This window comes from Mastacembelus armatus, chromosome 17 (assembly GCF_900324485.2).
Source record: "Mastacembelus armatus chromosome 17, fMasArm1.2, whole genome shotgun sequence".
NCBI classification, from domain to species: domain Eukaryota; kingdom Metazoa; phylum Chordata; class Actinopteri; order Synbranchiformes; family Mastacembelidae; genus Mastacembelus; species Mastacembelus armatus.
The window spans coordinates 14,011,019-14,026,840 of NC_046649.1; the positions used below are offsets into that span (position 1 = coordinate 14,011,019).

The 15,822-nt window shown below is 40.9% G+C and overlaps 1 protein-coding gene across 2 annotated transcripts in view; it reads left to right on the forward strand.

Moving 5' to 3' along the window:
* Nucleotides 1-383: 383 nt before the first annotated feature.
* Nucleotides 384-15,822, forward strand: part of pbx1a (pre-B-cell leukemia homeobox 1a) — a 44,542-nt gene continuing 29,103 nt past the window's right edge. For both annotated transcript variants that reach the window (XM_026314587.1, XM_026314586.1), the window contains exons 1-2: nt 384-1,032; nt 1,862-1,935. In XM_026314587.1, the coding sequence (XP_026170372.1) occupies nt 848-1,032; nt 1,862-1,935 (259 nt within the window). In that variant the 5' untranslated portion in view covers nt 384-847. The remainder of the gene's footprint in view (nt 1,033-1,861; nt 1,936-15,822) is intronic.

A 15,822-nucleotide genomic window follows, 5' to 3' on the forward strand; every position in this document is an offset into this window, starting at 1 on the left:
CTAATAAATTCTTGATCTTGATTTATTATTCCTTTGACTGATTACATGGATGTAAATATTCAGCAGGAAAATATATGGTCTGGGTGACAGAGTGTCTTTTCCAAGCACCACCATGCTGTCCTGTTGGGTCAGAGCTCCACTGCCACTCACAATTATTTATTAGGCTACATATTCACTCTCTATCCATCACTGTATTACCACCCGGTTCGGTCACATCTCTTTATGTTTATTACAGTGTCCCACCTTCCCCCTGGAGGATGATTGACGTTTTCGGAGAGGACCGAGGTGGGACTTGCGCGCTCCTTCTCCAATCGTGGCTCGAGGGGCGGGGGCTTTTCCATCCATACTCTGATTATGAGTCAGTTACCAGACATAAGCGAAACAATAACAGTTGGTGGTTACTTTGTGTCCAAAACCTTCAGAGGCAAGTTGAGTCTTAAGCGCGTTTTGGCTCATCAAGCCTTAGAGTATATCGGGGATTTGATGAGAGGAGCACAAAACGCTCCACTTTTAATCAGATTAGGAGCCTTTAATGTTCAGTCCTTGTTTTTTCCCTCTCTACAGTAGCTGTGCAGGAGTGGCCAAAAGCAAAAGCAGCGATTCAGATCAGATTTCACCTAAACCAGCTGGGAGAGACCGAGAGAGAGAGCGAGCAGAGAGAGGGTTTGTCAGTCTCCCTCCTCCCAAATCCAGAAAAGCTTACCAAGGAAAAAAGGAGGAGTGTCGGGGCTGAGAGAGACGCAGAGGGATCCAGAGGAATTTTCCGAGGATATTTTCTCTTCTTTTCCCTTGTCTTCATATTAAAATTTAAAAGTTGGAGACGAGGCAGCAGGGACCGTGGTCAAGGATGGACGAGCAGCCTCGGTTGATGCACTCCCACGGGGTAGGCATGGCCGGACACCCCGGCCTGGCGCAGCATATGCAGGATGGCACGGCGGGGACGGACGGAGATGGAAGAAAGCAGGACATCGGAGACATATTACAGCAAATAATGACCATCACAGACCAAAGCTTAGACGAAGCACAGGCGAGGTGAGGTTAAACAACAACAACAAAAAAAAAAAACAACAAACACTTGTATTATAAACCGGAGAGTGGAAATATTACGCAGCGTTGTTGGGGATGGAGAGGGGAGGTTGTAACATTGTGATTTGTATTAAGACTCTCTCTAATGAAAGCAATTACGCCCACTGAAGTGCCGTGACTGCGCGAAAGCGATAAAAAAGACACTAAAAAACTTGTCACGATTCATGTTACATGATTCAAAACAACTTTTGTGTTGACGTTTTTTTTTTGGATCCAAACTATTAATTAGTGTTTGGTCGTCGCTGATTGAGACGAACCGTTCAGAGGTTTGTTTAAAGTGTGTGGAGCTGTTGGCACCTCAGTTTCACTTAGACGCTTCTACCTTCTTACAAAGGAGCTTGTATTATAATCCTGTGCTGCAAAAGCATGTTGCAGATCCTGTCCTACAGTCCTGACCCTCTTAGTAATAACACAACATACAACACAGAATACAATGCGTGTTACAGTTGTGTAACTAAGTGGATTTTCTTGCACGTTACGTTAAAAGCAGTATTTTGGTTGAAGTGTCACGTTACGCAGCTGTTCCTGAGGAAATGAAACACAAACATTCAGATGGATTCAGTGTCACTTTAATTCATTTTCTTTGCTTAGGCTCATTCTGACTGCCTCTGACAGTAAATACAACAGGGAAATATGTGTGTGTGTGTGTGTGTGTGTCTGTGTGTGTGCGTGTGGATTTGTAGGGGGGGTCAAACTGATTCTCCATCCTTTTTTCAGGTTGTTACCACTTGTTTGAATATTGATCTGAAAAAGTGGTATCCTGTCCTCTTTTTAGGAAACATGCACTGAACTGCCACAGAATGAAACCTGCTCTCTTCAATGTCTTGTGTGAAATAAAGGAGAAAACAGGTAAGTTCTGTTTGCTGGATGTGTCTGTTTTGTTTTGCTGTTTTGTGTTTTTGCTTACTCCTCATACTCATGATGTCATTGTCCACTTTTACGATCTCGTACAATTTTCCTAGTATCTTAGCATCACTTTCTTCCTTTATTCTTCAAAATCTTGTACTAATTAGAAAAATGACTATATATACAGTATATGGATTTAATTCTACATGATCACCCATGGATTTCTCCTGTAAGTCACGGGAAATTGAATTGGCATAAATCATATATTTCGCTACACGTTTTTCCTGGCAAACGTCACACAGCGTGCATGTGAACAGCTCTGGCCCCAGATGACGTGCTGTCATTGGACAGGAGTGTTTTCATGCAGACATTCGGGCCTTTCTGGGGTTGGGCTTTCTCAGCCCTCTCTGTCTGTTTTCCTTGGACGAGTTTGATGCTGTTCACCAAGTGAGCTGTTTTACATGCAGAGGCACATCAGAGGGATTTTCTGTTTATGTTTGCAACGAGGGTCATAGTCATGAAAAGGAATGTGTGAATTATTACTCACTTAGCAGCAGATTAAAAGAAGAGCAGCTCACATGATGAAAGCTTGTGAATATTCTCTGAGTGATGTTGCAGAGAGCTACTTTTCAAGGGAGGAAATAAAACAGAAATATCCAATATAACCTTATCTGTGAACACAACTCTGAAGCTGACATTATTTAGAGAGTGTTGTCACTTTGTCATTCAGGTGTTCTTGCATGGCAGCCATGTAGACAGTTGAATAAAAACACAGACTATGGAGTCTGCACCATTTTCCTCAATTTATCATAAAATGTTATTCTCTGGCATTTCATTCTTATGAGTCACACATTGGCAGAGATTATCCCAAGAAATTAGAAGGCACGAGGAGACACTTTAGGATTTTCACCAGAGTTATTGAGGTCAAAGAGTGTGCTCGACAAGGAGGAAGCTGTAGTACAGTAGGTTCAGGCTCGGTTTCTAAATCGCAAGACTCGGAAAAGTGAGAGAGCAATGGCTGGCTCTTTGTAAACTGTCTGGCGTCTCCCTGGGTTCAACCAGAGTTCGTTTCCAAAAAGAAGAACAAAGTGACTTGGACCTTTTCCTGGCTTTCCCCCCTGTCTCTCCTCTCTTCCCACCGTTCTTGGCAACCAGGGGGCTTCGGAGAGCTTCTGATGAGTGAGGCTCCCATCGGCCTGCAAATTCTCTTGCCCTCTCTCTAGGACCAAGTTTGGAAATGAACATATTTCAACAGAGTTTATATTTTCTCTGTTTTATGTATTGAATCAGTGTGGCTGAAAACCATGCTCCAAACCACAAATCAGCAAGCTGTAAATAACTACATTGTTTTCATAAGGACAGAGAGGCATTTAAAAGTTAAGAATAAGCCAAACAATTTGTGAGAGAATTGGGACTTAATGGCTGCCTCACTGAGTCCTCCCTGTCTGCGTTTGAAGAGCTGAGCTGCGTCTCATCTTCGCCCATAGGTGGTTTGTGCAGGCGAAACTGAAAATCCTTTCACTGCAGTGACAGAGAAAATGACTCAAACCTTCACCATGGCATTTACAGCCAAATGTGCTGAGTGCAGTGTATGTGCACGGAGTACAGCCTGTAATTTGTCAGGTCTTTTTTATATTCTTTATAAAGAGTCAGCTACTCCTTGCTTTTCACATTGTTGCAGTCAGAGTGTCTTAGAGGAGAAGTGCAGCCTGTAGGAGATGAGTACAGCAGTTCACATTTCTATAGGTCATATATCATTTGTTGCATGTATGGTAGTTCCTCACATGTACGTTGCATGTATTCCATCATCATCATAGTATATGAGTGTTGTGTGAGTGTTGACAGCAGCAATAGGAGATATTGCAGCAGGGAGTCGATTGGCAAGCAGCGGACAAACAAAGCGGGTGTTCATGCCAATCGTGGACGGATCAGCCTTAAGTGATGACCCCACCCCACTCCCTGTATATTTGTGCCAGGGTCAGACTCATGTCATGGCAGGAGAGTATTTAGCAAGCCTAAACAAGCTCAGGTTCGCACGCAGGTCTGTTGAAAATCAGCGACAGAGACTTGTGTTACCATATGCAGATGTTCCTTTTCGCCGCCAGTGTTGTATTTCACGTAAATGCTTGCCCTGACTGCCCGCCCCATCGTGACGGGTTTTCAGGCTAAGCTACAGCTTCTGAGAGCACTTAGAAGTTGCCTTCCTGTTCTTGTTTCACATCCTGTGAAGAGAGCGTCTTTGTTTGCATGGAACCATTACAACCAGAGAAACTGGCACATACAGGTTGACTAAGTAAGAGAAGCCAGACACCAAGTCAGTGTTTCTGGGTGTCAGATTTCAGGCCTACTCTCCCTCTCTCTCTTTCTCTCTCTCTCTCTCTCTCTCTGTCTCTCTGTGTGAGTGTGTGTGTCTTTATCTGTGGGCCTGGGACGGTTTCGTCAGGCCACTCTGTGTCAGCAGCCTCACATTACCCCCATGCAGGCTTGGGTCAGATGGAGAGCTCCTGCATGACTAATGTGATCAGACGGATAATGCATTACAGCGCTTGAACTTATCAAAGCTGGAGACCTGCTGAATCAGTCGGCCCCACTAACTGCAGCCCCCACCCCAAGGCTGCGCTGCTAATTAGACATGTACACGCATTTTAGATATTCACAGCGGTGTTGATCTGGTCCCTTTTAAGGTTCCAGCCAGGACTCATGAATGCTGGGAGAAGCAGTTTTCATCACTGGCACAAAACAGTTTCTCTGGATAACGGTTCTCAAAGTGCTGTGTCGATGGCAGGGCTGAAACTAACAATTATTTACATTTTTGAGCAGTCTGCTGATAGGTTTCTTGACTAAATAATTAATTGTTTAGTTAGTGAAATGTTAAATATAAATAGCCCAAAAAACATCATAAATTCCCAAGGTGTCATTTTTGAAAGACATTCAAATTACAGTTATAGACAAGCAGCCAGTCCTCACATGTGAAAATCCATAGTAAGAAAAGTTTAGCATTTGTGTTTAAAACATGACTCTAACAACTGAATCGATCATTTTAGGTCTAGTTAAAATGTCAAATTACTACTATGTCTAACATTAAATGTTGATGGAGGTACTGCTTGAGCTCCGATGAAGCAGTGTATGGACTGGTCAGTATGGCTGCCAGTGCTGCTGTTTTTCAGCACTTAATTGACATGGCTGTCCATGATGAGTTCAGGGGTTAGTGTTGCCTCTCTTTGTTACTCTCCTCTCATCTCCAGTGACAGATGGAGGCATTAGTCTCCAATGTGGCGCTGTCCTGAAACTAATGGCTATGTCCTTGGTTTCCCCGCACTAGCTGGGAGACTGTATATCTGTCCCCGGATTGGAAGTGCCGAAGCAGCAGTTTATCCCCCCATGTTTTAGTTTCCACAGAAATAAGGCTGAACAGGACTCTTGTCTGTTCTCTCATAAATAACTTCAAATAAATAACTTCAAAACGAGTGCGAAGTTTTCCTGAGAAAATGCCGCCGGGCTTTGATTCGCAAGTTTATAGGAAACTCTTCCTCCACTTACCAGAAATGTTCATCTAAGTGAATAATAATAAACATGCAATATATTTTTATAAGTAGTCTGAGCAGGGATGTGCTGATTGTAAGTTTATCTTTGCTTTTAAAGTGAGTTATATCGTACATAAATAGCCTGGATTCCCTTTCATCCACTGACATTTCCTCTATATTCATATTTATATGCACTACATTATCAGTGCACTTCAGAAGCAACAGCGAGTATTTTTGCTGTTCCCTGTCCCCGATATAAACTCACTTGCAATTAGGGCAGCTAATATATTATGCAAATGTTGACTGCCTTAATTGAGACGTGTTAATCATGTTTTAAGAGGCTAATTACAGCCTTGTATATCTGAGGTGGGAGTAGTAATTAGCCATGATAACAGATCTGGCTGTAGAATGGTCATATTCTGTGTGTTGACGTATGGCGAGGGAGTGTGTGTTTGTGAGAGTAAAGGTAGGTTGCTAGATGTTTCTTGTTTGTTTTTTTTTTCTGCAGGTGTAGCACCTGTTTATTTTTTAAACAAACAAAAACATTTATTTTTCGGTTGGTATTGAGCTTAAGTGTGTTTCTATGTGTATTCCAAGTGTGTTTTTCCTTCTACATGCACTTTTTCACCTTCATGGAAATGGCAAGGGCACAGATATATTAGTTCGCCTACTCGCAGAAATACAAATGCATTGCATCCCTGTCCATAGTTTGTCTCCTGCACTTTTCAATTTAGCTATCTGATGCAGCAGCACTGGCCATTCTGCACCCTGGGCTTTTATACAAGGCTGTGTTCTTAGTTTTCTGACAGCGATCATATTCAGATCCATTACGTTAAGAATGCCTTCCCACTTATCGAATATAAAATTGCTTTAGAGGGGAAATTTGCTCTATGGTGGAGTGGAGTGGAGTTTCTTTTTTTATCAGATGTTTGTCTCTGGAGCAGCTTTTAGTGTCTACAAAACAGCTCTGGTGACATTATTGCAGTTGCAATTGCCTCAGCCATTGTTTTTCTTATTGGTGCTGTTTGGATTTGATTGGATTTTCCACAGTCTTGTGGAATTGCTTCATGCAGCAGGGTCGGTGGATGCGTATATCCTCATATTGTTGTGGTTGAAACACCTGCAGATCTTATTGCTGATATGTTCATGGGGCACCGACTGCGTAATCCAACTACCTCTGAATTATACTGTTTAGTTTTTAATTTATTCTTGTGTTAAATCTGTGTGGTTACATACACACTTCACCTTTTTTCTCCCGTTTGACTTAAGAAACAAATCCTTTTTTGTATCAAAAATGTCACTTATGCAGTGATCCAGATTTTCTTGGACCTTTTGATAGAAGTGGTTGCCCTGGTAGTTGATAACCTTTAATTCGAGGTGTGGGATCTCATTTTTCTGGCACCCTGCCACTACAATGTAAGTGGCGTGTTGGCAGCATGTTGGGGTTGTACAAAGGAACCCCCCACCCCCGACTTCGATGAACAGTCAAACATAAAATGGCAAGCGCTCTTCCCTGGCTGACTTAGTAAAAATGACATAAATTAATACATGCTGCTTAAACAGGACCAAGATTAATGGTTGCCTTTCGCAGCGGCTTAGATCCACTGTCAGTCGCTGCTCGCTGCCCAGATGGAATCAACACCAATCAATGAGGCTACCCGACTCTCCCTGGATATCTGCTTAGGCTGTTGAGTGGGCCACACACACACACACACACACACACACACACACACACACACACAATTTAAATACACGCTGTGTACACACAGACACATTCAGACACATAGTCATGGAAAAAAAAAACACATGAATTGCACCCTTGTTGATGCAGTATTTTTGCTCCTCTCTTCGGCATTTCTCCATATAAACTGGAAGGCATATCCTGTATTACTTCCAATACAGTGGGATGTTCAATCAGGTGCCACAAAGTCAGATGGGGAAAAGCAGTGAGGCTGATGGCTCAGTAGTGATTGGATGTTTCAATTACTGATAGTAATGCCATGGTGTAGTGAGTCATGCAGTGCAGATAGCACCATTTATTTTAATCAGGACAGGGGAGAGATGGGTGTGGATGTGTCTCCCTCATTTCAGAGTAGTTTCACATTTAGATGCAGGGGAGTGTGCTTTCTCTCTCTTACTCTCTCTCTCTCTTTCTTTATTTCACACACACAAACACATGCACAGACACACACGCACATGCTCAGGTGGATTGAGAGTGGAGGAGAGGTTGCCGTGGGTAACGCATAGCGACAAGGTACTCTCTCGGTGAGCTATTCTAATTTATGTTAATAAACCTTGCCGTTGCCGTGAGAGACAAAGGGGCCACAGATGAGCCCTGGTAACCTCGGCACCTTCACTGGAAGGAAAAGGCGCAGACAAAGAACAATGCAGACACATATACACACAGAGAAAGAGGAGAGATATTGAACTGTAGAGAAAGACACAAATACTGTGACAGAGAGCGATGATAAATTTAGCCACACAAAGAGTTGTTTTTGTGGTTGCAAAATCAAACAGCCACATGCTGGCAATCTTCAGTGTGGTGTGTGGTATCTGCTATTTCTGCGTCTGTGTCAGAGTGTGTATTGGAGGGGCACAAATAGGCAGGCAGGCAGTCTCTTGGGGTTGTTGCTGCTAATTCCATGGGGCCTATAGAGACATGGGGTGTTCCAGTTTTGGATCACTTCCCGGGGCAGATGTGACACCACAGGTAGCATTTAGCACAGTGGGGTGAGAGCATGAGTGTTAGCAGAGGTCAGCACTTGGCCTGGCTGCCTGGCAATGAAAAGACCATCTCAGAGAGGCAGATAAGGGCACTTCAATCTGTTTCTAAAGTCGTGTCAGCTATTTTGGCCAATGGGAAGCCCCCAGGATGTATGAGCCAAGGAAATATTCAAGGAAAAATATAAAAGAATAAAATGCTTCATTATGGTGAAATGATTTCACTTGTTTCCAATAAAAGTCAAATAGTTTCAAAAACCTTGGTTTACATTATTGCAACTTCCATTATAAATTCATCATTAATCTAGAATCGCACTAGAAACTGTAGATTTTTCTCAGCCATCACCTGGTTTAACTTGTGACCACTTGTGATGCCTCATTATTCAACATCATTACTCAAAGTATTTTTTTACTGTGAAATTTATAGTGTCAATTCTGATTAGAACAAAGTAAAGTATGTAATATGTATTTCACAGTAACACCAACAAGGATTGATAATAGAGTGATGCCTGCTTGCTGGTTCCCTGTACTGTAGATATCTGCATCACAGCCCAAAGAATGAAAGCTGTGGGTTTCCTCTGTGCCTTCTGTCTGCCAGCTTGCCTTTGGCGGTGTTAGTTCTGGACAGTTAACTCCTGCTGAAATTATGTTAATTGCTGTCATTTTCTTTTTTCTACTTGAGCATAATCAGCAAATTATATACTTCTGTTCATTTATTACCAAGCCACTTCTAACAAAGTCTTTACCCTTCAAAGATCTAAAGTTAGGAGGTTGTTGGCTCTCATGATTTGTGAGTTTTCTGCACACATTTGTGGTTTCAACAATTTGTGTAATAATTTGTTATTGCATCAGCAGTGTCATAAAAAGTGTATGACATGTTGGATCTATGCAGATTAATTGAGTGAGTTAGAACAAAATGTTATATGACAAATTGCAACACATAATTGTATTTTGTGTATTAGTCCACTGCCTGTTTGTAATTGCTAAATGGAAAAAAGGCTTAAAGACTGTTATATTTAACACCTTAAAAATGTTTGTGCTATAGCAAAATATACAACCTTTGTTTACCTCTATTGCCAATTGTCCAATTGGAGTCATTTTTGTAGTGTTGTTTGGGTTATAGTAGTCTCATTTTACATTGTGCTAGACCACAGGACATAAGTACAAATTCAACTGTACATATACATATTACAGGTTTTTGTAGTTTGTAAAGTGCATCATGTTGTAAGACAGCTCTAGTATTGCTTCACAAGTTAGAGGTATTCACAAAATTAATATGGACAAACAAACAGTAACACTTGAATAGATCAAAGAAAATACAGGAAGCCGCTCACTGTTTATATTGTTTATTATTATCATTTCTGATGTTATGCTTTTCTGTGAAGTCACTTTTATTTATGGAAACCTCCCTGGAAATCAGTTGCAGGTGTGTGTGTGTGTGTGTGTGTGTGTGTGTGTGTGTGTGTTAGTACACAGTGACTCCCTGACACAAAACAAGTGGCATTGAAGTAGTACAGTTTCATATTGAAATTTACAGTTTTTAAAAGTATTCTTTGTATGCAGTCTCAACATTTAGACGTTCATAATTGACCAGCAGACACTCACAAACACACACACACACACACACACGCACACACACACACAAAAGGCTATGTTACAATATGTATTATCAAATCGACTGAAACAGTTTCTCATTGTGCTTTGTGCAAATTGAATATAAACTATTAAATTGTATTTTCTTTTTTTTTTTTTTTACATGATGCTAAATAGTTATTATGCTTTAAAATATTTTTTATTACACATGCAGCATGAAGGTGAAGACACCTGTTATAAAAATGGGAGATGCCAAATTGAGTTTTTGAGTATGTCAGTGGCTTGTTCAAGTTCACTACGAGTCTTGTTGTTAAAGGAGCGTTTTGATGTTTTTTTTTTTTCATGCTGTGACCAGTCGTTCACAAGATTTGAACCGACGACCTGGTGACTGAGAGCTGTTCTTCTTCTGTTATATTTTATTTGGTTTGCTGGCACCACCTTGTAGCCTTGTTTTATTGGACATGTCCTTCAGCACCACGTTTAGCAGTCTCCTCCCCCAAACACATAAAATTCCTTTATGTTCCTATTACTTGAGTTTATGAAGAGCGTCTTCACCCCCCCCCCCCCCCGCCCCTCCCCACCACCTCCCTGCCGATAAGATCATATTGATAGATTGATATTGGGAGAGCTGTAGTGTGATAAAGGCACAGGGTTAAGAGCTTCTTGGATAGTTTAACCTTGATAAAACAGTTGTTTCAGTGAGGCTGATTTTGCCCCATCCGTCTTCATCCGTCAGAGCCCCGCTGAAGTATGCAAATGAAGGCAGTAGAGGGAAGCGCCGTGTGCGGTTAAATGGGGCGTTGCGAATGTGCGGTGTACCGCGCCGACGGGGTGATACTACTTACTGTCCAAATTTAGTGTGTCTCTTCTGAAACATCCTCCCCTCCTCTTCCTTTTTGTCTGCGTTTCAAGAATATATACAGCCCTGAGAGGAACTGTGGCCTCTCGTAAAATGATTACAGCTGTGGCAGCAGAAAAGCAGTTTATGCTTGTACGTGTTTTATATTATTATAGATTTTAATGTTTTTGAACTGGAATGTAGTGACTGCAGAACAGTGTGTTAGCCCTATTTGTGTCTCTGTGTGCATAGTATCTGTATATACATGTTGCAGCAGGTTTCATTGCATGCTCCAGCCATATATTTTAGAATATGGCTATTTATTGCGCTAATTAGTGAGTCTGGAGGTGTAAGGGTAATAATCTTTATGATAACAACTGTTTATGCCTTAACACTTCTCTCCATTCACAGTTTACGTTGCTCGGGCAGCTTCATTTGCCTGATTAGTTTTGTACCTACTCAGCAGCATTAGGGATGTTTTTTTGTGTGTGTGTGTGTTTGATTCTCTCATTTATCTCATGTGTTGGCATATTGATTGATTCCCCTGCTCACTCATTATTTTGTTCTGTTCTTCACAACTCATTTTCAGAAGGGGGCCCAGCACTGAGGCCAGAAACAGATACCATGTCTCCTCTCTGCTGTCTGACTAGCCACCACACACATAAAGCTGTCAATCAGAAGCTTTCCTGCCTGCCCTTTGTTATGGAACGCCAGCTCTGTGGGTGGGTCCTCTGGGTGATAGATGGCTCAGAGAGCCTATCGGACTGCAAGAAGCATCCATCTCTGTCTGGAGCCTGTTAAACAAGCTTGGGAAAGCAGCCATGTAGCCCTAACCACCACTGGCCTCCACTAAAAAACCCCATTAACATTAATGAAGGATAGCTTTAAAAGTTCTTCAGTAATAGGCTTGAATTGGATTTATGAGTCAGATAGTTTGCCAGAGAGTACGTCATGAAAAATGTGGTAGATGAATGGAAATGAGCATTTGAAAGGTCTCAGGACACTGTTTCAGCAAGGATTTCAGCTCAGCTTGGAAACATTTTATTTTTTTCATGCCTCTCAATCATTTTCCCGCCAGCTCTAAAATCAAGCAGGAGCCGCAGAGTAGCTGTGAGGGAAAGCAAGGTGTTTGATGTTTTAAGTGACTGCAAAGATAAAGCTGCTCATCTTACACACACACTGCAACTTCTACAGAAATAAGTTCTTAATGCTTTTTCTAAAGGCCTTTCATCCCAGGTGGCACTGACCATTTCAATATCTTGCAACTACCAGTTTACCTGTCTGCAGGTCCCTATAGATGGCTGATGTGAAACTGCCATTAGTCAGCCAATTCCTCAGCCACAGATGTGCCAGTACGTGGTAATCACAATGTTGAAAAAGGTCTGATTGCACTCCATCCAAGCTACAAAGTGTGCCATAAATGGGTTTTTTGAAGGTCTGCAGTTGGTTGTTGCGATGTCATCATAGTGCATTAGGACTGTCAAGGGCGAAATGGCAGCTTTTGAAACCTCTTTCATTTCATGCGAATGTTAAAAGGATGCAGAAATACACTTGGACTGAACCAGAGAAATCAGTGAGATTGTTCAATCAAACCACCATATTTACAAGCTGCACCTCACCATGCTGTTTACTGTTTTTTTTTTTTTTTTTTTTTTTTTGCTTTCACTGAAAATATCATTATTTTAAATATTTCTAATATTATGTGCCTCTAATTTTCTTCTTCTTCTCTCATCGCCTGGCTAGTCTGCTCTCTGCTAACCTCTGATGTCATTAGCGTTGGAGTGAGGTTGAGGGGAGATTCTTAATGAATTCCAGTGTGTCTTTGCACTCCCTCACCTAGTTAACCCCACCCCCCTCCAATGCTCAAGGTGTCAAATTAGAGCAGCTGGAAAAGGGGAGAACAAGGAAATGGCCAAGGTACATCTCACCCCACCTCATTTCCTCACTCTCCTTCAAATCACCTAATACAACATGATATTCATGAATATTATCCATGTAGCAACTATGCAAAAACGGTTGGATGCACTCCACATATCCACTTTAATGATTAAGGAGCTGGTACTGGAGTTAATAACATGTTGCTCATACAGGGTTGTGCACTGAAAATACAGTTAGAGGAAAAACTTGCCCTCAGGTGCTTTCATACTGTTATATGCAGTATCACAAATCTGCAGTGATGGAAGAGGTATTTAGATCTTGTAATAATGCTATAATGTAAAACTACTCATTTATAAGGCAAAATCTGGCATTCATTCAGCATCAACAACAAATGACATTTCAAGAAAAAAAATTACACATGCAACAGAATGATCATTGTGGTATATTAGTATACTGTATAATATATATTGGGTTATTTCTCAGAATGTTATTGTTGCCCGTGGTTGAGGTAGAGCTAATCTGATGTATTTAAAATACTGTTATTTGTAGTATTTGAATCTACTACAGGGTTTCCCAAACCTGGTGGGCCTATAAGCCTTGTAATGAAACTCTCTCCTTATAACCCTTTAGGACATGTTGCATAAGCAGTTATACCAAAGGAAAAAAACAAAAAAAAAAAAACTTTCTCATTTCTGAGTTGTTTTTTTAATAATTATCAGCTACCAAAAAGGTCAAAATATCAATTTTTTTCAAAATGAATAAGCACATATTAAAGAAATATCTAAAAAAAAAAAAAAAAAAAAAAATAGTAATTTATGCAGCAGAACTATCCTTTTCTTCTTTCCCATCACACAATCCCTCAGAGTTCTCTCAGGCTACAGAGCCTCGATGTGGGGATTGCCCGTTTATTACAGAACAATGCTCATTATAGGCTCTTTAAATATTCAAGTGGTAGCCAGTAAATATAGCTATCAAATAAATATAATGGTGTAAACATACAATAGTTGCCTATGGAAATCAGTGTGGAATAAATACTATACAAGTAATATAAATACGCATGAGATGCAAGTAAAGCTTTTAATTACACAGCATGTTTCAAAACAAAATACTTAAATTTATCATGATCGAAAAGCATGATAAATACATAACACACAACAAAACCAGCAAACCTTATATTACAAGACAGAATAGCTTTTAAAACACACACGAACAAAAAGTTGTTTTTAATGTGAGGAGTCGTGTTTTATGTTGGTGTACATTTGGCTTCCAAGCTCTCAATTAACTGAGTTGTAGCCACTTTCTCTAAAATTTTTGGCATGAAAGATAACTCTGAGATAGGCCTGAAATTATTACCTAAAGTTGGATGCACGTTAGGCTTTTCATAACAGTGCTGCACACTAGCTCACTTAGGAACTAGAGGTGAGAGATGTATAAACAGTGGCCAGTAACCATAGACCTACAGTGCCAGGGGCATGTTTCAGAAATCTGGGAGGAATCCAAGCTTATGGACTGGAAGAAGGTTGTAAATGTGACAGTATTAAAAGAGATTGGTGCAAACTTCTATACCGTCCCAGAGGGTTTGCATAGTAGAGCTATAAAAACCTCTATAGAGTGTACATGTAAAAATAGTTTGGAATCAATGCTTAAAGTGAAAGGTATAGAGGGGAGTAGTGTTTGAAAGATGGTCAGTTGTAAAACTGAAAACCTGTGATTATTCTTGGTAGCATCAAGATCAGAAAAATGAATAGGTCTAGCATCAATAAATGAGGAAGTTCAAAAATCCTTATTATGAAGATAGTGAAATTGCATTTCTGAATTTTTCCGGCTATGATCTGCTTTCCAGTACTTTCATTAGAGAACCATTCTGAGCTACTTTTAGCTCAGACACCCTGGTCATTACAAACTCACAAAGTTCAGCCAAACACCAATCAAAACCAAATGAGAGATTTTTAAGATCTCAAAGCAAAGATAACAGGCTGTCAGGCTGCATGTTGGGGAAATATGTATATAATGATGTGCAAATACATCAGGAATCTATGATGATATTAATAGCCTTTAAAGAAATGAATTGTCTGGTTTAAGTTTTTTTTTCTGGTTTGAGTTTTCATCATAAACTTCAACGAAAATATGCAACAAACTGATACAGAATATATGTGATGGTGTCTGGAATAAGATCATTTTACAACCATGAAAGGAACTTAAAGCAAAATGTAAGGAGGCAATTAGATGTTAAGTTCTTGACCTAAGCTTACCTGTAACTTTGTTTAAGTTTGTGCCGTCCTTCTGTCCACTTAAGTCCTTTTGACAGTCTCCGCAGAGTAGGGCATGAACTTGTTGCATTTATTGCATGTGGATGGACAGAGTAATAGTGACAGTGAGAGTGAGAACATATCATCCTCCTTCTTAGCTCTGCAGGAAACATCTCTGCATGATGTCACATCCTCTTTATTTGGCTGGTGGGAGAAAAACACACCAGATGGACAAATAGGCTCGAAGACGCAAAGCTACACTGCTGGTAGTGCTTTTTAACGATGTTAAAGTGTTTCAGGGTGGATTTTCCTGTGAGCCTAGCAGAGTTGTTGTTGTCTACTTCACCCCAGCATTAATGGTTGATAGTCCTGACTCAACAGAGAGCCAGCATCCCCCTGTGGCTGTGCTTACTCACTCCTGAGCCCAGCGTTTAGTTTTCCTTGGCAGACCCAGGCCACAGCTCATTAGACTAAGAGAATGTGCTTGCCTTAATTAATGATATGTAAATATCCTTGAATTGGCCACATTTGCATATTAAGAGAGATTTGTGGAATCTGTGGAGTAATATATTTTAATTAGGGATTAATTAAAAATAATGGGAATTTCATTTCGCCTGGCAGGTTGTGTTTGGTGTGAAGCGTGCGTCGGGGCTCAATCTTTGAACGCTGAGGCAGCTACCACGATGTGAAGGAAGCTCGCTGTGCGCTTCCACCAGCTATCTGTGCTGCATACAAACATGTGCCCTCACACACACAAACACACACACACACTCTGGCATCTCAAGGAATGTGATGCCAGAGCCTTCCCAGGGGGTCTCCACAAAGCGCTGTAGTTTTGAAAAGCGGGCGAGGAGGAGGGAGAACCAGTTTGAACACCCACAATATGTTTTTGGGGATGGTCCCAGTTTGGCTCAATTTCATCTCCTCTCGTCTCTGTTTTTTTCCATGTAGTTGGGGAATGGCTCTCAGACACGGAACACTAGTTATGTTGGCAATTATGTTAATGGAATGCCATTAGGCCATGATTGTGTATGAGTGAATGGGGAGAGAGGGCACATTTTCAGAGGCCCAAGTCAATGTCTGCTTT